Source organism: Scyliorhinus torazame, chromosome 1 (assembly GCF_047496885.1).
Source record: "Scyliorhinus torazame isolate Kashiwa2021f chromosome 1, sScyTor2.1, whole genome shotgun sequence".
Lineage (NCBI taxonomy): Eukaryota > Metazoa > Chordata > Chondrichthyes > Carcharhiniformes > Scyliorhinidae > Scyliorhinus > Scyliorhinus torazame.
Window position 1 is genome coordinate 337,417,099 of NC_092707.1, and position 27,533 is coordinate 337,444,631.

Here is a 27,533-nt window from a genome sequence, read left to right on the forward strand (position 1 = left end):
TGTAAAGCAGCAAAAGAAATGGCTGCAAAAGGGCAGATTCAGACAACGTGTGTATTGCCTTTCATTTAAGACAATGTGAAGCTTTCTTTCTAGTTGCCTTGATAGAAACTGACAAAATGCATCACACTCGAGGTTGGCAGAGTCAAGTGTCAGGTGGCCCTTGGGCTCTAACCTGCAACCTCTGAATTCTTATCACTGGACCACTAGGCTGTTACTGTCATTATTCTCAATACGTCTTCCCCAATCAATACTTGCTAATTTTGTTACAGCAAGACTGTCCTATTGAAGTATGGATGGTCCAAAATAAAACAGCAATGTACTCACTAGTTATAAATCATCCTACAAAACTCAAATTCTAACATTTCCGATGAAGAAAATTTCATGTTTTCAATGATTTTAGCAATAGATAGATGCTGAAAAGGTATTCAATATGCCAGCTGCAGCTGCAACTTCTGTTTAACTTTTTGTTTTGGGGAGAAGAATAAATGTTCAGTGTCTGCGAAGACACAGACACCATTAGATCTGAAGTGAATTGGATAAAGAGCTGTACAAAATGATTATCCAAAGCTTATTCTGCTGTCACTCTTCTGTTTAAATAGCACTTTTAGAATTAACATAGAAATAGGCTTTGGAATGTTAATCTTTCAATATGATTCTTTATGAACTCAACATGGATTCAAAATGCTTCTTTTCATTACTTTTGTAGCATCTCGGACAAAACACATTAGTCAATATTTCTTTCCATGTCCTTACTGGGATCTTCTAGCCTGCGTGAACAATTATTTTCTACGCTGGCACACAGCAAATGGAATTAGAACAGAGAAATTTTACATTAGAAACAGAACCTAGCGTGTATTGCTGCTCCAACTTCAAAATTGGTACAAGACAAGTTGTGGGTGAATGCATGTGTAGAGTTCTCTTCTGGACTGAATAACTGAGGTTTCAGCCAGGCAGTTCTCCATGCCCACTGGCTAGCTAAAATCTAAGCAGCAGCCACTGATCTGAATTTGGCAGTGGCAGTGTGATCACTGCATTAAAGAGGTATAACTGTCCTGCTCAGGAGGTGATCGGTTGAGCTAACAGTTCCTGCAGATAACATTATCGACAGTATAATCAGCACAGTGAGTTTGTTGTAACCTTTTGCAGAATTTAAACTGTGTGTTTTCAAAAGGAGTGCATACTTCAGGATTGGCTGTAACTGCTCCTCTTGAGCAGGAAGCTTGGGCATGTAAGAAATGCCTGCTTTTCAAGCATGCCTTTTAAGAGTGAAATGAATTTGTGCTCTCAGTTACTCGTACATTATTGGTGTCACAGTGCACCGCTGATACATCGATTTAATAAAACCACTTTTTGAATACAGACCAATACACTAATCTGTAATAATCTGCACGGAACACACGGGTCTGGGTTGATTGTTTTCCCTGTGTGGCTCGAGGAGTATGAGCTCTCCCACTAACTACGGGGCTGATACCATGTTTTATATAAGGTCGGCCAGATAGGAACGGACCGCTAGAGAGAGAGGAGCTGGTGAGGTTCAACGGCTCCTTTGTAAATAGAACGTATTATAAATAAATGTCTTCTTTGTGTTACTCGTCTGACTCCCCTCGCCTTTATTAAATAATCTACCCCTCTTGGGTTAATAAATAGCTGCCAAATACTGTAAATAGGCTTACTCGGTATTCTTACTGAAACCAAAGTTTCGGCAGTATACTCTTTTTCATTACACACTACTGTTGTGATGTCACTCAATATATCCTGTATCCACTGTGCATTACCACAATGACACCATCTGGTGTCTTTCTAGGACGGGTGACTGCAGAGGCAATGATAGAAAATGTTATACTTAGTAGTTTAACAACATGTCTGCCTGTATTTGTGTCAGCTTATTTCCTGCTACTTATACCTCGCTCACAGTAAACTTAATAAAGCCAGCCCGTATTGCTCAGTTTATTTTCCGGAAAATTAACTCCAAACTAATTAATGATTTAATCAAATTGGATCAAATTAAAAATTGTAAATTATATTTCAAAAGCCTGAAAAAATTGACCATTTACAATGAACAAATATTGCTTTCAAACAGTAAAGAATGACCATGAAGTGCTTCTGATGATAATGAAAGCTGTCTAGCCCTCCTGCTTATCAAGGATTCACCAAAGAAAAAGTACACATTGTTAACATTAAATCCCTATAGGGGACCTGAAATAGCTTTCACTTAGCATTCCATTTTAATTGCTCGGCTGAAATAATTCCAATCTGTTTTTTTGGCGTGCCTCTAATTAAAACTGCAAGATTACACAGAGAAAAATAAATACATCATCTCTGCTTGAAAATGAAAGTTTTCTTGAATGACAAATATTTTTAATCAGAGCCATATGCACAGGAGCTTGGAGGGCGAGCTTAATCTCAAAACCACTCCAGCAGCATAAAACAATTCAGTGAGTTATAATTAATGTCACAGTCATAACAGCAAGCTCAAGCCACTGTTTTTCTTTCTACTTAAGGAGAAATAACTAGCTGTTATCTCTGTGCCTGCAGAGCCTCCCCATTGTAGATTCAATAATACAAGAGGTTTCTTATCACCATTCGAGGTGAATGATTGTAACTGTGATATGTTTAGACAATGTGTTGTATTTAACCCAATTTACAGGTGCCCCAGCTTGGCCACAGCAGTAAACACTGGGGACTAATAGGGAATTAAACATGTACAATAGACTAACTCCATTTACTCTCAAAACTGAAATGCATTTAGTAAACTCACTTAAAGAGACAGCAGCCTCCTTCAGGGCATGTGCTGTCATTTGTTATTTTCATCATGGGGGAGGGGAAAATCTGCTTTTGGTTGCATTTATCTTATCTGGTGCGGTGACCAGGTTTGTCAGTACAGCACTCCAAGTGCCACAGTTTTTGTTTTGTTGCTCAAATCTGCCAATTTAAGAATGGTATGTTTCTTACTGCACAAGAGCTGTTCATCCTACTTGTCCAAAGAATTAAAAAAAAAACCTACGGAACCCATCTCAACCTGTTCAGGAGATTCCTATGTTAAACATTACTTTTATCAGTTAGTGAAGCAATAACTGCAAGACAGATCTAAAGTGTGAGAATCCCAATGGTGCGTCCACTACGTTTAGATTTTCAGGGGTATTAAAAACTGCCTACATGGGCCTTAAAAAAAAAATGCGTTTTCTAACACTGCAATATCACGGAAAAAATATACTGCCAGAGGAATCAAAGGAGACGATTTATGATTTCATTCCGATTGACGGCCGATTAAATTAAAACAGATCAGTGTTGCAATTCTTGGGCAGGTGGCTCTAGCCCGGTGACAGCCTCAGAACTATTAAATTGGTGTGGAGATGGAAAGCCTTCCGCTTGCATTCACGCACTTACTGATCAAACTGTGACAAATGAGATGTTACTGCTCTTGTAAAGCAAGGCTACAATCTGTCAAACCTGAACATAATTTGTGACCCTCTGTGACATCTTTTTTTCTTCTTAGTTTCAATATGAGAATACTTGCCGAATTCCCCAACACAGGGTGCGCTTTAAACACAATCTAATAAGCTGATGCAAAATGCTAACTTTAAACCAATGTACTGTTCAGCAATATTAATAATCTGACCACGTTCAATAAAATGGCATTTACAAACTATTATGAATCTGTATACTACTCAGTTTGTTTAAATTTCTAATCACCGGTAATTCTAGAGGGGACAGTCCTAATTTCCATTAACAGCTGTCACCTTGCCACATTTTGAAATAGATTTGATGCACCTTAACTCTATTATAAACAGTTTTTATTTTCTTAACTTATTCCCCCTTTTTCATTAAGCCGGGTTTCCACCAGGGTAATTTTGACGATATTACCTTGGCAGTACACAAAAAAGGAGTTGCTGGAGTAGCAGTGATTTCAAATTCTAATAGCTGGATTTATCACGGCAGCTAAAATAACTGTACAGGAAGAAACATCCTTCCAGGTGCAGCTAGCATAGTTTGTATGATGGATAACGTAACATGTTTAGAAAGGCTACTAGAATACTGTATCCGTATTTGGCAAATGGTGCTGTAATGTACACTAATCCAGTCTATCACGATGAACATTTGAGGCAGCTTTTGAAATGCTCAGACATCAGGAGCTGTCATCAGTCTTTTGTTCTCCCCTTTATGCATTAAGGGCTCTGGTCAGTGCACTGAGAAGAAGCCTACACCCTGCTAACCTTGCCTATTAAAGGCAGGGTCTTAACAGCTGTCTAGAGTGCCAAGAGGTCACCAACACTGTTTGCTATGCCAACAACTACTACTCATCCCTGGTGAGCATGCCATGAGACTTACGGTCAGGCTGATGTCAAGAGTGCAGTGCAGGCATTTGCAGTTGTTAATGCTTTAAGAGGAAAGGAAGACTATGTTGTACTAACAAGCTATTGTGTGAAGCAATAAAGTATTACATTTTCCTGCAGCCATCAAAATCTTATTAACTCATGACCCATTTGTCTGCTCTTCAGCTTCCTCACTGTTACGCTTCCTAATCCAAGCTTCTTAAAAGGTTACTTGAGGAACTATGTGGGGTATGTTGTGATTGATACCATGTAGAACTGTTGTGTAAGAACAACAAATTGTGAGGAACCGTTGGTTTCTACAATTCTCTTGTCTTTGCATTTGCAATTATCTGTACGGGTAAGAAAATATTGAGCTATTTCACAAGAAATTTCTGTCAGGATTGAATAGTAGGTATGAGTGCACTACAAGTCAAAACAGTTATTTCCTTTTTAATGAGCAATTTATTCGGAGACAATCAGAGTATTGACATCAAACTGTCATGTGTTTAACCAGAGCCAATGTTAAGATTACAATTCCGAGATCACCACATTCCATTTGTGTCTTGTGACAACATTTTGACACTCGGAATGCAGAACCAGAGGTCTTAGCCATAGCTTCACTTACTTGTGTACGGTTAATCTTATCTCCATACTTTAGCAACTCCCAAATATAGCCCAAATTAGACATTCAAACAGCTTGTGGAGCTTAAGTGAATATTTTAGGCAGTGATATGACTGCTTTCCTTCCACAAATCAGTTAAAACTTTCTGAGTGGCTTCAATGTTTAAAGTGTGCATGTGTTTATTGTGCTTGTGTATATGAAGGGCACAGTTCAAAACACAAAATATATAAATAAAGACTCAACTGTAAAGGTGTAAGATTTGTGATGGCTTGCATTTCAATTATAGATGGCATCATTCTGAGATGATATTTATACCTTTAAACATTTCCTTGCTTACATAATAGATTTTAAAACATCAGCTAATATTTTATAATTGCCATGTTTGCTATAGTAAATAACAGTTCATATATAACATAACTGCCTGAGGCACACATCTGGATCTGACTATTTTAAGAAACAAGTCTGCGTAGTTAAAGATCAAACTGAATTCATTAATTTAACTTTAAACTGAATTTGCTGAAAGAATTATTAAGAATTGAAGGGGAACATGAGTTTGGCTGATACAGATGTAAATTAAGAATCATAAGGCTATTCAGGATGTACCTTCAATGCTTCTCTTGAATTTATTTTCGTATTGTAAATTAATTATTATTAAAGTGGTAAAAATGCTGGAGGATTGATCCATCGGTTATACAAAAATTGGAATTATCATTTGGACATCCAAACTCATATGTGTAAACTATATGTTTATAAAAGTCCAATCCAATTCATCATTTTACCTGTTTAAAGTTAATCATGGGGCATTCTTCTTAAAAGTTTAAGAAGTTGCTGGCTAACCTGCTTCTGAAAGTAAAAGTTCTGTCTCTTTGGAAATGATCAATATAAAATTGCAACAGATTATGAAAAAACACTCGACACCTTGTCACAAATATAAATGCCAACAACTTAAATATAATGAAAATGCTTATAGCAACGGGATAAAAGAACTCTTAGGATTACCAGGGAATCAATACAAATGTAATTCTGAGCAGTATTTACAATGCTATTTTGCTTCTGTTTGTCATGGGTTCATGAACCAGAAGTGACGATCTCCATAAATGTAAGCAAACAGGGTGGAATCGAAGAACACTCTGTCCATCTGCAGCTCAGATGCATTTTTGGAATCTAATGAACTGTTTCATAATCTGGTGAATGGATGGTGGCTACGGCAATTGCAAAGTTCACTTAAAAATATAATTGCTAAGGCGGCTCGGTGGCGCAGTGGTTGGCGCTGCTGCCTCACGGCATCGAGGACCCTAGTTCAATCCTGGCCCCCGGTCACTGTCCGTGTGGAGTTTGCACATTCTCCCCATGTCCGCTTGGGTCTCATCCCCACAACCCAAAGTTGTGCAGGGTAGGTGGGTTGGCCATGCTAAATTGCCCCTTAATTGGAAAAAAAGATTGGGTGCAAAAAATTTTTAAAAAGTAAAAAATAAATAAAAATATAATAGCTGTCACACATATTCTACTCTACTGATTAATATAGGTGATTTATGTTAGTAAACAAAAAAAAACTTGTGGCCAATAAAACTAACATTGATACTAACTGCATGGTAAAATAGGCTTGTTGAGCTACTTTAGTTGTTAACCAACAATAGGATTCTTAAATCTTGCAAGTTTGGATGGATAAAATGCAAAAGGTTTGTTGAGGAAATGTAAGAACTTTAAAGCAATTGATCTATTTCAATAAAAGGAGTCATTAAAGGCAGTAGGTTCCAACCCCGAGCAATTACAAAAGACAAATGTTCTAAGGATATCATCAACTTACTTCGCATTTGACACAAAATATAAAAATATATTTTGGTGGCGAAATAGCATGAGGGGATTAATTCTCCATTTCTGAATTCAAATGAGGAAGTTATTTTGGAAGGCAGCCAGTCAGAAACTGCATTGTTTTAAATACTACTTGTGGAGAGTATGGTGCAGCTGGAAATGACTCGTGTCCCTCGCTAGTTCCTCCCTGGAGACCCTCTAAAGGGTACAAAAATATGCACCAACACTTACCCCTTAATTGTATTCAAGCTCCCAGAAGGCAACACTTGACAAAAATCACCATTAGCTCCTGACAGTACAACATGTTCAGGAAATGCTTACCTGATCAATAGAAAATCTATGGGGACTTACTTTACAACTTTGGAGTGGTTTAAAAAAAAATTCCTTTTGTCCAATATGATAAAGTATGTGGTAGCATTTGTTATTTTTTTTCTCTCTCTTTTGCTTTTATCTACTAGAAATGGAAAAGGCCAGCAGCTTGTTGTTCCAGAAAGCTTCTGTCAAATTAACAAGTAAATGTCAAAGAATGAAAACTAAAATATTATCATATTAAATAGTTATTTACATTTTCATTTTGGAGTTTCATAAAGGCAAATATTAATGGGAACAAAAAATAGATACACACACACATAAATGGCAATGAACCCATGCATGTGAGCAAGCTTTAACATTTTAGAAAAGACCCTCCTAAAAGGTGAGGTAAAGGTTGACCGGAAATATTACATCAGTTGCTTCTTCTTCAATTTGTAATTGGAATACCTTGATGTATTTTACTAGGCAAATTGGTTTAGTCAGAAGCTGTTCATGGCTGGTGCCTTTTTAAATTAAAATGTGGTTTTAGGGTCTCTGCTTTATAGACATTTCTAACATATAGCCCAAAATGTCATTTTAGTGAAATTGAGATTGTGCCATGTTTGGTAATGCACAATGAAAATGTAATCAAATATAGATGTATAGTTTACAATAAACTAAACTGAGAGTGACATTCGTTCTTTAAAGTAAATTACATGGGAGACCACATTAGCTGTATTTTCAAATAAAGCATCATTACTGCTCTGCTTCACTAATGCAAGTAACATTGTGCTCCAACTGATTGGAGCATAAAATATTGTCCAAACCTCAGACCTCACCTTTCTACGATCACAGATACAAGAGCCCTGATTTTAGCCAGAAGTGGAATTGAATGGGTGGAGTGCCAAAACCCACTATTGTGAGGCCTGTGTGATTTTAATTCCTAGGGTACACTTTAAATGGGTGGCAGCTGATCGATGATTGGAAGTAGAAATTTGGGTGTCAAGAGGTTGCCAGCACCATGGTAGGTTGCTGGGAAAGGGTTTTGGGAGGGTCCCAAGGTAGGAAAGCAGAGACGCCCAGGGCAGCTTCTGCTGTTCCTGACATGCAGTAGAAGTTTTTAAAAAGTGGACTAATGTTGACTTTGGATCCTCTTCCTGCTGTCTTTGCCTGATGGGAAAGCCATAACTGCTACCCCATTCAGGCCAGAGTTAAAATTGCAATTAGGGTCTAATAGCATATTCAAAGCCTGACCTGCATGCTAATAAAAGTTTCAGATGAGTGTTCTTGCTACCTGATCAGAAGAGAAGGTTAAAATAGGACAGTGGGAATGACGTGGAATGCTGACAGGAAGGTCACCGAGACAATTTTAATTGTTGCCTGCTCGATTTCTGTCAGCTGGATAGGAGGAAAATCGCCATTAAAATATTTGCAGTATGTCAATTCCCTCCAAATATAACCTGAACCAAATAAATATTTGAACAGACAGTTATATTAACAGCCATTGAATAATATAGTCTGGAATCACAATAGTGTACTAATAGGTGATAATTACAAATGAATAAATTGGCTCTATTAACTTCAGTAATTCTAATACTGTACCTTATCAGAAGTGTTACTGCAAAACAAAAAGTAATAGTGTTAAATGCACAATGAGAAACCTTTTTAGGTTAGTCATTATCTATCCTTATATTCCAATGGCTCCATGTGAATTTAGGCATTGCATAATACAGAAACCAAGAGCTGGTGACAAGACGATGATTTATGCCTCCAGCCAGGAAGATTCAGAGGGCCCACGGAGGGTAAAGTGCAAAAGGGGGAGGCTAGACAGCTGCTCTCAGTGGGCTTGCTTTGGCAGCCAGGCTGTAGTTACCTCTTGAGAAACCTGTACCTGCAGACGAGTTAATCCACAACTACCCTCCACTAGCAGATGGGATGAGAAAGAATCTGTAGATGAATATTTAAGGAACAGAACAGTTCTTCCATCTAATAACAGATCCAAACACTGGCAAATGTACTAGCAGCCACTGCAAAAAACAGGTGCTGGCATCAATATGCCAAAATGATGCAGATCCTCGTCCACGTTGCTGTAAGATAAAACTAAATCTAAAATCGGTTCACATAGGGGGAAAGGGAAAAAAAATAGGAGGAGTAGCCCAGCTGTATGATTGCTCCCAAATGGCAGTCATCTCCCCAGAGGGCTACGCCAACTTCAAATACCTTCATGTTCTGCATCCAAATTTGTGCTTCATTATGCCACAGAGTTTGCAAGGTTTCCATTGTAGACAGTCTAATTGCCTATTTGAAGCAGTAATTCAAGTGTAAGGAAGGACCCCAATACCAAATTCAACCACATCACAACAAATGGGAGTGCCATATTGATATATGTGTATATGGGTGGCTGGGAGTAGAACAAAAGGCTGCTATTTGTCTGAAGACTCATGGGGAAAGATGCCATATCAAAACCAGCACAACATCCGTCAGGCCTGTCTCTAACTTCCCTTATCAATTACTGAGCTGTCAGCTAAACTCTTGCACATAAGCAAATGTTAAAACATTTAAAACAGGCCTGCATAATGGATGCTGCTGTAAGGGCAGAGGTATATCTTGGCAGATGTGAAGAAACAGTAGCTACCGAAGACATTACTATCCTGCATTTGTGTGAGACAGAAGCTACTAATTCCACGACTGAAGAGTTTTATTTCGAAAGAAAAGGATGTACTACATTGTGAATTGATCATATTGCACGAGAACAATTACACTTCTGAAGACAGTGCCACTGGGATAATCCCACACTTGCTGGTACAATACTAATACCACATATGCAAGTGAGAAGCACCCAATTATACTGCCTGATTACATTTTTTATTCAGGGGTGGGTAAAAGAAAGGGAAGTTGAGGGCTGGGGGGGAGGGGCCTTGCAAAGATTTGATGAGCACAAGTTACCAGCATTCAAGCTCATATTTTCTACATGCTGAAAAGCACATATAAAATCAATGGAAAATTGTGGTAACTTGTATCTTAAAATGGGTTTTGTCGTGACTGCAGTTGGCCATAGGTACCTTAGAATTTACAGTGCAGATGGAGGCTATTTGGCTCATCGCGTCTGCACCAGCCCTTGGAAACAGCAGCCTACTTAAGCCCACACTTCCACCCTATCCCCATAACTCTGTAACCTGACTTAACCTTTTTGAACACTAAGGGGCAATTTAGCATGGCCAATCCACCTAACCTGCACATCTTTGGACTGTGGGACAAAACTGGAGCACCCGGAGGAAACCCATGCAGACACGGGGAGAAAGTGCAAACTCCACACAGACAGTCACTAAGAACAGGTCCCTGTTTTGGAATTAATCTTACGTATACTGATACTTCTGGAATAATAGCAAAATACTGCAGATGCTAACAATCTGAAATAAAAGCAGAAAATGCTGCTACTTCGGGGACTGCCCAAGTATTAGATGTTTTAAAGTGCACTTTTGGTGGCAGAACGGAGAGAACCTTGGTGAAGGAATCAGTACAACAATGACATTACAATGACAGTGTCCCTTTAGCTGTGTCAGCATACTACAACATTTTTGTTTTGCAAATTCTTGACAGTAAACATTTCAGGATACATTAATAAATTGAATTATGTCGTAAAATGACCCATCTCTTCTGTTCAATGTGGTACCTGAAGTGGATTAGCTCAATTTCTTATTTATTTATTCTGTGAAAGATGACCACATTTGAAAAGGTAGGTCATACCGATTTGATTTGTGGTGGTTTTAAAATGCAGTCTAGTAGAAGGTGATAAAGGGGATTCTCTCTCTTCCAAGAGCCATTACTATTAACATTTAATTACAAAGTACAGTGAGTGCTCCTCTTGGAGGAGTCAGGTTTACCATAACTGTATAAAACATTGAAGCATTACCCTTCCAATTTCCTCGTACTCTTCATTTTAATAATGTCTTTTTTATTAAAAGTTCTTCTTCTAGTGCAGCACGGTGGCGCAGTGGTAGCACCGCAGTCTCACGGCGCCGAGGTCCCAGGTTTGATCCCGGCTTTGGGTCACTGTCCGTGTGGAGTTTGCACATTCTCCCCATGTTTGCATGGGTTTTGCCCCCACAACCCAAAGATGTGCAAGGTAGGTAGATTGAACACGCTAAATTGCCCCTTAATTGGAAAAAATGAATTGGGTACTCCAAATTATTATTTTTTTAAAGTTCTCCTTCTCCCATCACTTTCTTTCTATTTTCTGTCACTTGTTGGCTGCTCAAGACCATTCGTTCTCGGATGCTTCGAAAGGTGGGGGGTAGTCACACAACAAACACAGCTTTATGAATGACTGGTTCCGAGATACGATTCAGGTAGGGGAATCCAACCTGTATCATTTCTTTTCTTTTCCACCTCAAATCTTTCAACCCCCACGAGCTCAAGATTGAACGTGTCATTTTCATGGGTAATCTTCCATCCGGTGGACTTTGCTAGAAATTGAGAAGCAAGTCGAAATAGAACTTTGGAATTTTAACTCGCCACCATATAACTGGCAGAACAGTTTTTGACGAGGAGCTTCCTTATTCAGCCTGATTCTTAAATAAATAGGTGGGGAACAAAAAGTCAAATACACGGTTTTCATAAATTTCTGCTCTTGAAATGATCAACCAGAGTTTGACAAGATCACTGAATCCATTGTATATTATGAACACAATTATTTATAATTTTTGAATGTTATGTACACCACCTGCATCAAACATTACTCCCAAATAGGTAAATTTAAATACATTGCATGTTATGGAATAAGTTCTACAGAAGACTTCTAAATCACTTGGTCATATGCCAACATGCAATAAATATAAAATGGACTGATGCATTTTATTTAACTTACCTGTGCAGATCTGTATATAATACATATATTTGTGAACATAAAGATGTATCATGCTTCTGTCATTTCAAAGTTGCATAAATATCACTGAAACAATATAGATCTCAATGAAATATGACTATTTATTCAGACTGTACCTTATACTGTGAAAAAAACCAAGAGATTTATCAAAGTTTTTCCTGAATGTACTAGGAATGTGAAATGCAATGCCTGCAGACGGAAAGGTTTAATGAAACAGTTGGGAGATCAAAAATGCGTCATGTTGCACCTTACCTTCTTTCAGCATGCCTACTTTTAGGCATTTCATGAAACGGCAGGCCTGGCAAGACTTGCGTCGACGCTTTGTGATTTCACATTCATTTGTCGCAGGGCAGCTGTACTCAATGTTACCTGTAGTGAGAGAAAGACAGAAAAACAAATCAAGAAAACAATCTGATTGAGAGTTCCACTTTCAGGACACAGGGCTGGATATCTTCTCATTTCTTAAACCTTCCCCCCCACCCCCTCTCTTTGCTCTCCTCCACACCCTCCTCCACAACCTTCTATGGTCCTCTGTGGTTAAATACATTAGTGTCTTAATGAAAATGCATTTTGTTTATTGTCCTCTGGAGAGGAGGGTCATCACACAGAGTGCATAAATTGCTAGTGCAGACAAGGCAGGTTGGCAGTGAGTGTAATTGTAACCTTGATACTACATGTTAGCAGTACTCAGGGTCCATCACATTCCCCTAGAAACATATGCAACTCCCTGTAATTAGCACCGCATCCACCTGGGACAGCAGCTCTGATGAAATATTTCAGAGTTAATCACACTTTGTAAACACTGATTTATATTGACTACCTTTCTCTGAGCCGATGCTTCCTCATTAAATAACAGATTAGTGGAACACTAAGAGACTAAATACTGAAAACTCCTCATTCAATGCAAAACCTTGTGTAAAACAACGGAACTGGGAAAGAAATCTATTCACATATACATCCCACTCACACGACTGCTTCACAAAAAAAATGACCTATTCAACTTCTATTCAGCAGATGAAAACTGTACAATCTCTACTGCAGGAAAAAAAAAATTCTCGAGATGTCTAACTGCTTACATATGCAAAGGAAGAATAACATTCTTAAAAATATGTTCGTTAAGAACAGGAAGGAGCTAGCTGAAAACTGACATATGGTCCAGAAGTTTTATCTTTATTTCTTTTAGAATAAAATGCTCGCTCTCATCTATATTTGCCTAATTGAGGATATTAAAAATTAAGAAAACCTACTGGGGTCCATTTATGGATACATTTATGGCTAGATGCAATCTGTAAGTTGCTGTAAAAGGGTCTAGATAGCCACATAAATGGAAACAGCGACTGGTCTGCATAATGTACCATATGGGGCAATGATTGTGCATCCAACAGGCCAGTATCATTGAGCACAGTAGTCACTGATGCGTTAGGAGATAGGAACTGCTGAGCAACAAACAAAATTACTGACCAAATGCTGATTCCATTATAATCTAATTACCTGCAGATACTCTGAGAAATTAAATGGTGATGCACTACCACAAATGCAGTAATCTAATGGATTCAGGTATTACTGGAGAGCAGGAGCTTTGTTGAAATGGCTTTTGTGTTATGTATTATGCCACCACTTGCACCGCAAGGTCTCAGTGAAGCTTCGAATTACGTGCAAGGATAGAAAATTCCTGTCCTCTTCAGTTTAACCATACATTTAGATAAGAAATCACAACTTCAGAAGTCACAATAATTATACGTCTCGACTACAATTGAACTGGCATTCTATAGATGATGCAAGCTATACACAAACTATTCAAAACTATGGTCTAGTTCGCATTGTAATTTAAACGAACAACTTGCACAGAAGTCATACAAATAAAGGCATAAACTGAGCAGGTAATTACTAATAGTGACACTTACCTGTGCAAAAGATTGTTCAAAAAAGTATTCTTTCAAAAATTATTTTCAAGTTTCAATCTCCCATTACCTTCATTAATTACCATATGCATCATTAACTAGTCATTAATTACTGTACACACCATTAACTGCTGATTCTCATCGTGAATAATAGAAAAAAATGCCCACATTCTGCCACAAAAGGAGGATATTTAGTGTAATTTCAATATTTATTCACCTGAAATGAGCGTTAGACACTTGAGTTAGCGGAAACGAGTATTTAAATGAAAGGGGAGAAAAGTATGCTTTTTAAGAACTATAAAACGTTGGTCGAATTTTAGTTGTAATTTAAATAACTGTACCTTTTGGGCAAACAGTGGTTAACGAACAATGCCAATGCAGAAGGTCCAGTCAATATCTATCTTTAAAAACATCTTTGATTTTTTCCCGAAATACAGGGAGGCAGTGACTGGATAAAGCATTTTTTCAAGAATTTAAGTTGTTTTTCTTCCTGCGTGAATCCAATTGAAAACATTCAGCTGGTTGCTGCTAAAATTAGTGGAAATTACTATAAAGAAGAATAGAGGATAAAGATCTTTGGCATTCCTGAGGAAATATCCAGTTTGACATTGTTTGCTGTTCGCAATAGCTGGCCTCTCTACATCAAAAAACATTTGAAACTAGATTTGATTTTTAAAATTTTTTTTTAAAAGGTGCGTGCTCTTTCAATACCTTACTGAACAATCTGTCGTTTTGTCATCTGATTGCTACATCTAATTTGTGGTCATCAGTTAACCAATTAGAAACTTAATAAAGCAACGTTGTTTCATGAGTATTGAAACTAAAGAATACACAGCGGGGCCCTTATCTACTGTGCGCACTGATAGAGTATTTTTTTTATCTTAAAGGCAAAAACTTTGTAAGAATATCTGGCAGAATAGCAAAGAGGTATTACCTTGAATAGTGCGCTTGAAGAATGCTTTGCAGGCCTCACAGGAAGCAACACCATAATGATATCCTGACGCTATGTCACCGCAGACCAAACACAATCTTTTGGGCATGGAGTTCAACATGTACTCGCACTTGGTCTGCGAGTCTTCGGCTATAGTGCTCGAACAGTCGTCGTACCGTTTGCGGGAGTTGCCGTTGCTGCCCAAGCTGGTCGTTGTGTAGAGTGGGGGAGAGTCCAAGCCATTCTGGTGTCCATTCATAGTGGAGCTGTAGCTCCCACTGGCGTCCGACGAGCCACCTGGACTGTGGTGATTGATACTATCTGTCAGCGAGGCAGGGCTGGACGGCTCTGTCTTAATGTATGATGAGCAGCTCGAATCAATGTGTCGATCCTTGGCTGACATTCTGCAGAGAAGCCTGTGAAAAGCATTGAATTAAAAACAACATTCTTTAGGGGCTTTCTGATAGGCAAGGGACCAGGCATCATTCATTCGTTAGTCAATACAAGTTGTTCTACATGAACATAATCAGCATAAGGGCATGACAGAGGTTTATCAAAGCCGAAGACAGGTGGTAAACAAAACTTACAGGTGGGGGTGGGGGAAGAGGAGGTGAGGAAAAGGAAAGAAATCATCCTCAAAACCGTTTCTCTCCCCCAGAATAATTTCTCTCATTCAAATTCTACCTTGGGAACAGGTTTGAACAGTCATTGCCCAACAGGTATTACCTGAATATAATGTGCTCTTACCTTATTGCTAAAAAGACTGACAAGATTTTAAAAGTACAGATATGCTGGGCAAAATAGGCACGGCTCGGCTTGAAGCAATTACTGTGGCTAACACTTTGAAATTTAAATGCTAGTTGACTCAAAATGCTAATGGGAAACTTGTAACAAAAAAAGTACAATGACAAAAATCCCCAAAGATTGATTTAATAATTTTTCAATTGACACAAATTAACCCCCATTTGAAAAACACAACCAAATCTCTGTGCTCAGTGCAGAGTGACATCAAATTTTGCATTGACAGCACAAAATGGAATGAAGTCAATTCTTCACCCACAAAAGGATAAGATCATAACCTCCCAAATAGCTTTTTTCTGACAGAAAAGGTTTTCTTTGTTAAATATAGTTTTTAGAATTCCATTGCTCTTGCTGCTAATGTGAATTTTAGTGCCTCTAATTTTAAATTCAACTGCAGACCAGAGTAAAAACCAGCACCTGACAACTGAATTTATAGATAGTTCTGCATGTTCCAATCCCACATTAATAGTGCCATGGAATTTCAAGGGGAGAGTGGGAGAGTGCACCAATAATTTCCAACTGAAGTCTGTGAACATAATGTATTGGAGAGCAGTAATTACAATGTAATAAGTGGAAGAGTAAGTACTCTAAATTAGAGGAATTCACAGAGCTGTTGTAAGTCAATGCACATGCAGCTCTCTCTAATGTTGACTTGGGAAAAATTTAATCCCCACACTTTGCCCCGAGTGGTAGTCAAGGGATGGGAGAGATATCAATTAATTACTGCTCTCATTAACAGCAGTGGCTGCATGGAAAATTTGTTGCAGGCAAGGTCCTTGACTCATGCAGTCTGGTAAAGAATGTCCCTCTGAATCCACACCAGAGCAGAACAGGCAGAGCCGCTTGGCAATTTAACACCCCTTTTTTACATGAATAAAGAGAAATCTATAACAATTATTAGGTTGAAAAAGACAAGTGATAACCTATTGAAGACAAATTCAAAAACATTTTTACAATCCTAGAATTAAATGATCCAATGCAATTAACTAATTGCAAGGTATATGATGGGACACATTCTAATCAAAAATGATTAGTGGATTCCAAGCTTACATCCATTTTACTGTGAGTTAACTGCCTGCTGTTAAGTAATAGCAAGGTAGAAGTATTGGTGCTACCAATTATTTTCTTTGTTGTCTGAGTTTGCCCTGCGTGTGTATTCTTGCCACGAGAATGTATCTACGTCCAGGTAACATTCTGTCTCCAACTATGTTGGATACATTTCCAGAAGGTTTCAAAGCAATATTTTGGAATATAGCGGAATCTTACCAGAATTTGGCAAAGTGTCAGGCTCAGACTGAAAATTGGCATGTAGCTCTCCTGTGCACAGACCAGTTTTCTCTCCAGATCTGTAGCCTCTTTTAAACAAAAAAAAAGAGTAGGCAGGGTGTACGCCGTCACTCTGATACGATTGGGCTTCGAGGCATCATCTTTGAAGGGCATCCTGATCAGAAGTGAAGCTGAACAGCCTCCAGGCTCCACCACGGAGGTATCGGAGGCTCCTTCTACCTCGGACAATCATTGGGGAACCCCAAACTCTGGACAATCATCGTGGGCTCCCGGGGGCTCTACCCGACCCCGGACAATCATCCCCACACCACCACCACGGGAGCATTGCTGGTGTTCCCACTCCTCATGCCTGCGCTCTTCCGTGCCTGTAAGCTCCCTCTACCTACAGCCCGCTCACCCTACGCCACCACCCATCAATAGAAACCCCCACTATGGGGCTCCCACAAAGTCCTGCAATGGAACTGCCTGTCACCTGGCAGGGCAGTGCCAGGGTCAGTTCCAGGGCACATTGCCCTTCTCCTCCCTCCACAGGGTAAAACTACCTTTGCGCCCTAGAAGGGATTCCCTTGACTGTTTCCCATTTTACCACACCCATTGAAAATGTAGCCAATGTGACGCCGCATTGGCGAGGTATGAATATTTAGTGAGAGGGATCATGTGGTGGGGAGACCCATTAATAATATTGAAAGTTATTAAAATCCATTTAAATGAGGTTCCTGTCCTTTGTGGGGGTGAACCTCATGACGTCGCCAGCGAGGGGCAGGGAAAATTGGAAACCTCTCCAGAGAGAATTGGGTTTCCCCATTCTCTCCGGATTTTCCACCTGCATCGCCCTTCTCTCTGAGGGTGATCATGGGCTGAAATTCACCTCCACTGACAAGATTAAAGAAAATCTATGTCCCTTGTTGGTTACATGTATACTTCATTGATGAGTAGAAATAATACATTGGCTGGAATTCTCAATCCATTCATGCCGGCGGATTCTCCGATCCTGCTGCAGTGGATGGAATTTTGACTGAACGCCAAATTCTCCATTATCGCTGGATGCGCATGGCAGTGCGAACCAAGATCGGAGAATCCCTGTCATTATCTACTGCTACCAGATTTTCCATTAAGTTTTATGACAACTAGAAAGATTAGAATCCCTACAGTGCAGCAGGGTCATTCGATCCATCTAGTCTGCTAAAGAGCACTCTACCCAAGTCCACTCCCCCGTCCACCCCACCCTATCCCCATAACCTAACCTACACATTCCTGGACACTGAGGGGCAATTTAGCATGGCAAATCCACCTAACCCATACATCTTTGGACTGTGGGAGGAAACCGGTGCATCCAGCAGAAACCCACGCAGACACGGGGGCAACATGCAAACTCCACAGACAGACAGTGACCCAAGGCCTGAATTGAACCCAGGTCCCCGGCACTGTGAGGCAGCAGTGCTAACCACTGTGCTGCCCTGATTCTAAAGGTTTTAACATATATGCTGCATGCAGCATGCAGGTTCTGTAAGAGGCTTGATCGATTTTGGAGCAATAAAAACAAAAAATTGTGACTATAAGAGTTTATTGATAAACTTTATGTTTGGAGGTTAATCTACAAGCTCAACTAACACAGCATTTTCCCTTTTGACCTGTAAGTCATTAACTGAAGTGATGGCCAATGCTTGGACTTGAATATTCTTGCCTCAGTTGAGTGGGTTTTGTTACTTCTTTGTTGGGCCACGAAGAAGAGAAAATGGCATCACTCAGCTCATCGCACTTCAGTGACCTCCTATGGTCACGCAGAACCCTGTGACACCAACCATGATGCCTTCCAAGGCAGCAAGTCATCCATAATGAAGCAGACAAATGAAAGAAAAAGTTCCCCCTTTTTTCTTTTATCAAATCCTTATAACGCCAAGTCATTGTGGTCATCAAAATATGGCCACTCTGCCTTATAAACCGATGGTCTAAATAGTCTATTAAATTCTGTTAAAACAGTTAGAAAATGTTTACGTTTACAAATCAAAAAATGTCTGCGTGCAAACAATGCCTGACAAACAATGCGGCACATTACACATATTTAAGAGCGTATTTCCAAACCGATCGATATAATTTCTATTGTGAAAATTAACATGGCTTCCTCTACTTTTGATTTTTCAACACATAAAAATGTAAGCATGACTTTGCAGTTAGAAATGTCCTACTAGTAAACCACAAATCCGAGAGAATAATACACCTTTTTAAAATCATGTGGTTTCCTAACCGATCCTCCCAGGAATCAGGATAGTAATCAGCTTTAACGCAATACTTTTAATTAAAAAATATATACATTATTGGCATAAAATATTTTCAAATAGTGATGTTTACAATAAATTTGGCAAAGCACTGCTTTTCTTCTGAGAATCATCAGGCTTTGGGCATGCAGCAACTTACATCTAGAAAGTTATTTTTATCTGAACTGAATATTATTTGAAGACATTCTTATGAATCAATTTCCTTTTCCACCTCATTCAAATGCAATTTTTTTTTCTCTGCTCTGAAAAGACTGCAAACTGAGGGAGCAACCTTCTCTGAATTTAGATTAGCGGTCCTGAAAGTAATCACTGTAATTCTTTTGTACTCCCGTGAAAGAATCCAGCTACAATGTTAACATTTCTGCTTTGAAGAACGCACTGTAATTCACTTTTCTGCTTGAACTAATTGTACTCTCTACACAAGGTGCCAAAATATGGATCAGTCAATAGGAAAATGGCACCAAACTGCATTCAGCTTGGACGGGGGGGTGGGGAGGTAAAAGCACATCCAGATGATACAGTATGTCAGAAATCAACACTGTAATGTATGATTTGGGAAAACATGACCATTTCAGTGTGACAAGGTGTCATTATGGAATCTAAATGATACAATGGCTTGTCAACTGTCGGAGCAAACATATCATCATTGCATTAAGGCATAGTGTGAGGGGAGAACACTTTATTCTGGCGACAACAGCATTTTACAGCTGTATCTGAGATTTCTATAGGTCAGGATTAAAATCCAGAGCATCGATGAGTCTCAGATGGCCAGAATGGGGATCAAAATGGAGTGTGTTGTTCTAGATATATATTGACGTCCTTTTTAAATTGTATGCATAATCTTTAAAAACATGCATTGTGAATTTGGACAATGAGTGGCAGAAAATAGATTGTTCTACTAATGAACATGATTGCGAGGGTACAAAGGATCTGTTGGAATTCAGAGAGTTAAAAGTGACAAAGTACAGATATTACAGCGAGAAGAGTTAAGAGGTAAACTAGGAGCTTCACACTGCAACTACTCAGCAGAATTTGACATAATGTCACGCAATCCTCTTAATAGCGTACTGCAGTCCTTTACTCTCCTGGCAAGAAAGTGGCTGTTGAAATACAACAATGAAGCAAACTACATTTTCTACAATGGAGGTGAACATATTGTCTGAAAGGGATAAATTAAAAAGGGTCAAGCGCAGACTGAAAGAATCTTGCATAAAGGACAAGGCAAATATATATAATCTGTGCCAGGTGAGATTCTGTACATTGGGAATGGATGTAATTTTGTGGCAACAATCATCTTTCTTCAATCTACTTTAATCTCCAGTTAAATTTTTATTTCTTACCAAATATTGTTCAAAGTTAAAGGGCGGGATTTACCAGCCACCCCGCCATGTGTTTTTTGGCGGCGGAGGCGGCCTGCCTGCGGGATCTACCAATCCCGTCATTGTCTACAGGATTTTCCAGTGACCAGCACCCCTCGTCGCCGGGAAACCCGCGCGCCGGGGTGGGACCTAAATTTCCCACTGGCTTGAACAGCCAGTAAATCCGCCCAAAATCTTTATGCAAATAGTTTGCCCTGACATTAGTCCTCAAAACCAGTCTGTATATACTTGTTGTCAAACCATGCAACATGCCAGAGAAGAACAACTCTTAAAATGTATCTCAATGTTGGATCCAAACTCCTATCATGATGTTAATTTCACTTCTAATTAAACAGTCCAGTGAGACAACAAATATTATCCATGTTAATGTGTATAGAGCTTGCGATACAACAGCACTAACTTTAATTCAGCAAACTAAAATGAATAACAAATTTAAACATACCACCAAGAACAAATATAACCAATCTGATTCAATTAAGTGTTTTACCGCTGTAAAATCCCATTGTTTATAGAACATTATGAATCCTGGCAGATGTATCTCCTTTCCCTGCCCACTAACTATTTGTCCTATTCAATTTTTGTTGTACCTCAATTATGCAACATCCTACTGTTGATGGAAAGATATCAAGTGGTCGACCTGCAAAGTTCACAAGCCTTCATCTATTGTACCTGCCAGTTTGCAGAGGGATAGTCATGCTCAATTACATAAATTAGAAGTGTATCCATTTTTATAAATGTAACTTCATTTTGCTTCTTATTTAAACAAAAACAGTGGAGGGGCAGGTCAAGATTGCAATGTGTATTTTTTTTTAAATCAGGATTTCTATTAGGGAATGTTATATTATTATTATGTTATAAGTTTACTTTTTCTGTGCATTAATTTACCACTTTATTCCCTTTAATACAGCAATAATCTCTCAGTTTTAATTTTCCTTTTTGTAAATTTGCCGAAAATAGAATTTTAACTGTCGGGAATAGTTTCAGAATCACAGCATTGTGTAAAGGGGGGCCAGATAAAATAAATCTAACCTACCCATATTGTTTTTCAAATTGTTTCAACGAAGGACCTACGTGCAGAAAATAACTGTTTAAAGACTTGCCCTTTCGTTCTGCAAGCACGTGATTAAATGTGAATAAAAACAGCTTTCAACGATATCATTTACCAATGAAATTGCTCCATATGCCTGTACCCTTATAGGTTTGTGACCACAGCTCATCAGGGCCAGCGATGCTTAAAAGCAGCTACCTACTATCCAGATTTACTACGATCACTTGCGCCAGTGAAAATCAGAAGCAGCTTGGTTGCTTTGCATGTTTTCCAGTTTTGGAACACTTTCCTGGTCGTGGTGCAACAAAAGTTGAACAAAGTAGAAGAGGGGGCCTGGTCAATCGGGAAAGAGCAAACTTGAACCTGAAGAGTGCCCGGATTATAATGAGGGAAGGAAGAGTGAGGATGATAAGCAACTAAATGCAAAGAAAAGGAGAGATTACTTTTATGAGAAGGCAGGCTGCAAGAGCAATGCTCAACAGTAGCATTTTCAAAGACGATCCTGCCATGACACCAGGCTTATTTAGGAACATAGCAATTAATCTTCATATCCATGTCAGCAAACAAAGACAGGAAAATGTGCCTTTGCATTGGTAATGATACTTTAACCTCTACTATTGACTCCAGCTTAAAGCTGTAAAAACATAGGTGTTGCCACAGACTTGAAATCTATTTAAAGGGATACACTAATAAAAGTGAAATTGTCCCTTATATCCAGTTTACTTATCAAACACAGATTGCTGGCAATCAATGGCATTTGGGCAAATAGTCCCGAATAAAAACATCTCCCCATTCCCGTTCAATTCAAATATATCTTTCCTCTCAAACTTTTGAAAAAAATGTTTTCCCAATTGCGCAGTAGATTTTATTAAATGTGCACACAACCTTCTGCAGTCTGCTGGAGAGTTTCGCTCACACTTCCACCTACCTCAGAAATAAAATGCACAGGTTGTGTTTCACTGTCATAATCCTGCAGCCTGCAACATCAAAAAAACGGCAGGATCTCCACCTGTTCGGTTTTTGTGCTAAGCATGGAGTGGCATTTCATCACAATCACTGTTTAACTGAATGTTTAGCCCTAGCATCTTGCACCATGCTGTCAGCTAGCAGCGGGGAGTTGTGGAGTTGTTGGCACATTTGATTTTACTGCCATTAAGAAACCGACTTTATACACTGATTGTCCCAGGTCCCGTTTCAGATACTCCATGGTAACCACCTTCGGTTTTTTTTATGATGACACTGTGACAAGGTGATTTTATACACTTGGATTTAGTAATAAAGATGTCAGTCAGACTAAGAACCATCAGGGCTCCTAATGTATTCATGTTGGGGTGTGTGTGGGGGGAGAGGGGGGGGGGGAAGGGAGGAAATACTGGGATCTTCTCACACATGTACATTTAAAGGGGTCACAGAGGCATGGAACTAAAAACGAACGTGTAATTAAAGCCTATTTCATTAGGACGGGAAATGGATAGGATATAACAAGACTGTAAAAAAAAAGCCTATTTCCTGTGGCTCGAGTATGAAAGACATGTCTTTAACCAGATCAGATTCTATAAATTGGTTGTCAAGAAAGGATTGTTGAGATTTATACCCATCTATCAACCTACAGAGGTAGCTGTGGCAGGGCAGGCTGCTGGGACTCCCATCTGTAAAGCATCTTAAATCTGAAGAAGGCCATCTGCTAGAACAAATGCCTCAAAAGCAAATTTGAGTTATTGTTTATTTACTTTAAAAAACGCAGTGCTCAAATACTAACTCAGTGAGTCGTGTTGAGAAGATTTCTACATAGAGCTATTTAAATTCTACCACAAAAGATCTAAAATCTCATTCCTATAAGTGGCAGAACCATTGCATTACTTACAACATGAATCAGTTCAACTCTGAGTAATTCATAATATACATTCTGCAACAGTATTTCACTGTAAGCCATGATGAAAATACATAATGCACAGATATACATCAAATACAATATGCACAGCCTTTAGCACTAGTCCTGATTTTATATAATTTTTGCATCAGTTTCAGTACAATGCTAATTGAGCCCCTGAATTGGCATTGGTACTCTAACTTCCTATCTTATATAAGTGACAAATCACTGAAAGAAATACCTTCCTCCTTACATCACAGGCAAGACTGGGACTACTTAATTTTTTGATCAACAAATAAGATGAGCTAGTTTAATATACAAGGATCTTTGCTCACAGAATTTGTTTGGTAATTCCATAAAAGTGAATATCTTAATGCATCATTCATTGCAGCACATATTCTCATGGGTGACAAATATTAAAATATTAGAGTTATAAAGGTACTGGCTGAAAACAAACTGACAAAATGTCTCAAAACTTGGATCATCCAAGATGGTGCCCATGAAAGGAGGAGGGGGGGGGGTGTTAATGAAGGGTGGGAGGGTGCAGGGCGAGTAAGCACACGCCTTTAGGGAGGGTAAAAGGTGGGGGTCCTGGATGGGGAGTGCCTGTAAGGGGGCATCAGCCTCCTGAAGAGTGGGCCCCTCAGGGACCCCATAGTGAGGTGTCCTCGCTTAGGGGGGTAATGGCCATCTGTAGGGGGGGTTATATTGCATATGGATTAGGGTGTGGGGGACCCTTAAGCTCACTTCGAGATCAGGGCACCCTTTCAAAATGGTGCCCTGATCTCTGAGGAGCCGGTCAGGCCAGCGAGTTCAGCTCCCCAGTGATGAAAATGTGGCCTGAGCCGGTGAGCAACTTTGCCCAGAAAAGTGTCAATGGCCGCGATCTACCAGCCATGCTGTGCCCAAGAAGGAGCACGCTGTGGCTCAATGTGGCCGGCAAATGAAGTGAGACTCCGCTTCCGGGATCTACCCGGCTTGCCACGCCTCGCGAGATCGTATCAGGGGCGAAATTCTCCCCCAACGGCGCGATGTCCGCCGACTGGCGCCAAAAACGGCGCCAATCAGACGGGCATCGCGCCGGCCCAAAGGTGCGGAATGCTCCGCATCTTTGGGGGCCGAGCCCCAACATTGAGGGGCTAGGCCGGCGCCGGAGGGATTTCCGCCCCGCCAGCTGGCGGAAATGGCGTTTGTTGCCCCGCCAGCTGGCGCGGAAATGCGGCTCATGCGCGGGAGCGTCAGCGGCCGCTGACAGTTTCCCGGCACATGCGCGGGAGCGTTAGCGGCCGCTGAAAGTTTCCCGCGCATGCGCAGTGGGGAGAGTCACTTCCGCCTCCGCCATGGTGGAGACCGTGGCGGAAGGGAAAGAGTGCCCCCACGGCACAGGCCCGCCCGTGGATCGGTGGGCCCCGATCGCGGGCAAGTTCGCCCCGCGCCCCCCCCAGGACCCCGGAGCCCGCCCACGCCGCCTGGTCCCGCCGGTAAATACCAGGTTTAATTTACGCCGGCGGGACAGGCAATTTCTGGGCGGGACTTCGGCCCATCCAGGCCGGAGAATTGAGTGGGGGGTCCCGCCAACCGGCACGGCCCGATTCCCGCCCCCGCCCAATCTCCGGTACCGGAGACTTCGGCGGGGGCGGGATTCACGGCGGCCAACGGCCATTCTCCGACCCGGCAGGGGGGTCGGACAATGACGCCCCAGATGTGAAGCCCGCCCATTATGGGCTGATAGTTTTTTGGCAAGTCTGCATATTAGAGCAAGACAGTGAGTCTCACTCTGATATGCAGTTCCCTGAGGTAACCAAGGCATTGGAATATTGGAATCTATCACCTTCACTTTGGGGACCTCGGGCGATCGCCGTTCAGTACTGGTCTCCACAAATGAGGACAGAAGGAACGGCACTCGTGGGGGTCTCCCAGGGGATTGGTGTCCTCAGATGCATGCCCTCTGGGCAGGGTGATACCCTAGCACTACTGGTACCACCGGGCACCCTGGCAGTGCCAGCCTCCTAACCTGGCAGTGCCACTTTGGTGCCAACTGGCACTGCCAGGGTATCCAAGTGGCACTGGCAGGGGCACTGCCAGGGTGTCAGGCTGGTACTGCCAAGATGCCAAGCTGGCATTTTTTCCATGGTAGTGATCGGGTGAGGGTGCCTGGTGTGGGGGTGCCAAGGACCCACTTACAGTGAATTGAAGAGTTCCGGCAAGCGGAGCTCCTCAGTGCAGAAAACAGGGCTAAGTGCGGCCTTGTCGGGGAGTTCCCATCTGAGGCCTTGATCTACCCAGATGGGCGCCAGATAGCAGGGTGTTGTTCGGCGCTCCAAGCAATGGGAAACACTCGGCTAATCTCGCGCTACGGGATTATGTCCCCTTCAGGTAGATCACGCCCAGAAACATTTCCGTTGGATCACGCCCATTAATTCTGATGATGCTCAAGCATGTTGGTATTAGATTACATCCTGTAATTCAGTCCAGTCCTAGTGCTAAAAATATGAGCTAAGCTCCATTGGTGCACAGAAGCAATGTGCAAATCTTGAGTTTTGGTACAAAATTAGAATTGACTCTGTCTTTGCGGCTACGTGTAATGGCTTCCTCTTTCCAATTATATCCTACCACGTTTGTCATTGCAAGCTGTTGCCATACTTTACTTAACTTATTTTAAAATAAATTTAGAGTACCCAATTCTTTTTTTCCGATTAAGGGGCAATTTAGCGTGGCCAATTCACCTACCCCGCACATCTTTGGGTTGTGGGGGTGAGACCCACGCAGACACGGAGAGAATGTGCAAACCCCACACAGACAGTGACCCGGGGACGAGATCGAACCCGTGTCCTCGATGCCGTGAGGCAGCAGTGCTAACCACTACACCACCGTGCTGCCCAGTTTACTTTGAAGAATCTTGCCATCTAATTCAGTTTCAGAAGGTACACTTCTCATGCTTATCTCAATCAAGTGTACCTGCTGAAAGTGTAAATTCTTAATGGGGCTCTTCGAACCTCCGTCACTATGTTGCCAAATGTTGGTCAAGATGAAGCACACATGCACAATAGTTATGCTAAGTACAAGCCAACAATTAAAACAAATGCTCTCATAACCTATCTTCCGAGTGGACAACAGTGAAAGAAACTACTTTTTAAATATATGTGTTTGTATAGTTGTGTGTGCCAGTAGGAGAGTAGCTTTCGTACCAGTACAAAATGGCAAGGGTTCCATCCATGTGGTCCACTTCCAATAATTATGAATTTGGGTTTTATATTTAGTCATTCATTCCACACAGAAATAACTGAATAAGATTGACCACTTGATGAAAGAGAGAGAAAAACAAGTTCAGCTTGAATTGCCATGTGCAGCCATTCAGTTTGAAATTCCAGCACCAGCCAATAGGCCAGGATTTTACAGGATGGCAGTTGTCCCATCTACTGACTGGGAAGTCGGGGGGAACGTCGCCTCAGCCGATCATGGAATCCCAGAAAAGTGACCCTCAGGCAATTAATTGCCTGTAGTCAGGGCTTCCGCTCCATTGAGGGATGGGCTCCCACTCCCTAAAAGCTGCTTGCCAATCGGACAGTTGTCTGCTCTTCAGTCCCTGCAGCAGCAGCAGCAGCAGGTGCAGTGGCCACTGCTGGTACTGCAGTAGGCCTAGACCTTTGGCCCCAGAGTATAAGTAAGTTTGAGCGGATGGGGTTGGGGGTCAGTCATGGGATTGTTCTGGGGAGAGGGGGACTGCGGCAAATCTTTCAATGCGAATATCCTTGTCACTGCAGGTGGCAGGGGGTAGGTGCCAGATTTCCATGAGCACAGACATTTCACACATTGGGCACCACTCAGCGAACTTGAGTTAAAGGCTGATGACCAGCACTTTTAGCGGATTGTTTCTCAGTGCCTGCTGCGCCGAGAAAGATCCCGCTACTCAACGGCACTTTGCCGGGGTTCGTTTAGCCTTGGTGAGGAATTCCTCGTTGAGGCACACTCTTTAAGTAATTTCCTGCACTGACGAAACTCGCAGAAGACTACACCGAGCTTCCAGACCCTCCCCATTTTACCCAATCTATCTCTTTTGGGGTCCTCAAGCTTCCTCTCACCCCACCTCTTGTGGGCAAGGTGATCCCCTGGTTCG

General features: G+C 40.9%; 1 protein-coding gene across 10 annotated transcripts in view; it reads right to left on the bottom strand.

Annotated features, from left to right (window-relative positions):
- The window catches only part of esrrga (estrogen-related receptor gamma a), a 317,510-nt gene that overhangs the window by 77,363 nt on the left and 212,614 nt on the right, over positions 1-27,533 (bottom strand). For all 10 annotated transcript variants that reach the window (XM_072509199.1, XM_072509174.1, XM_072509207.1 and 7 more), the window contains 2 exons: positions 14,759-15,171; positions 12,176-12,292 (listed from right to left, as the gene is read on the bottom strand). In XM_072509199.1, coding sequence (XP_072365300.1) covers positions 12,176-12,292; positions 14,759-15,171 — 530 coding nt within the window. The remainder of the gene's footprint in view (positions 1-12,175; positions 12,293-14,758; positions 15,172-27,533) is intronic.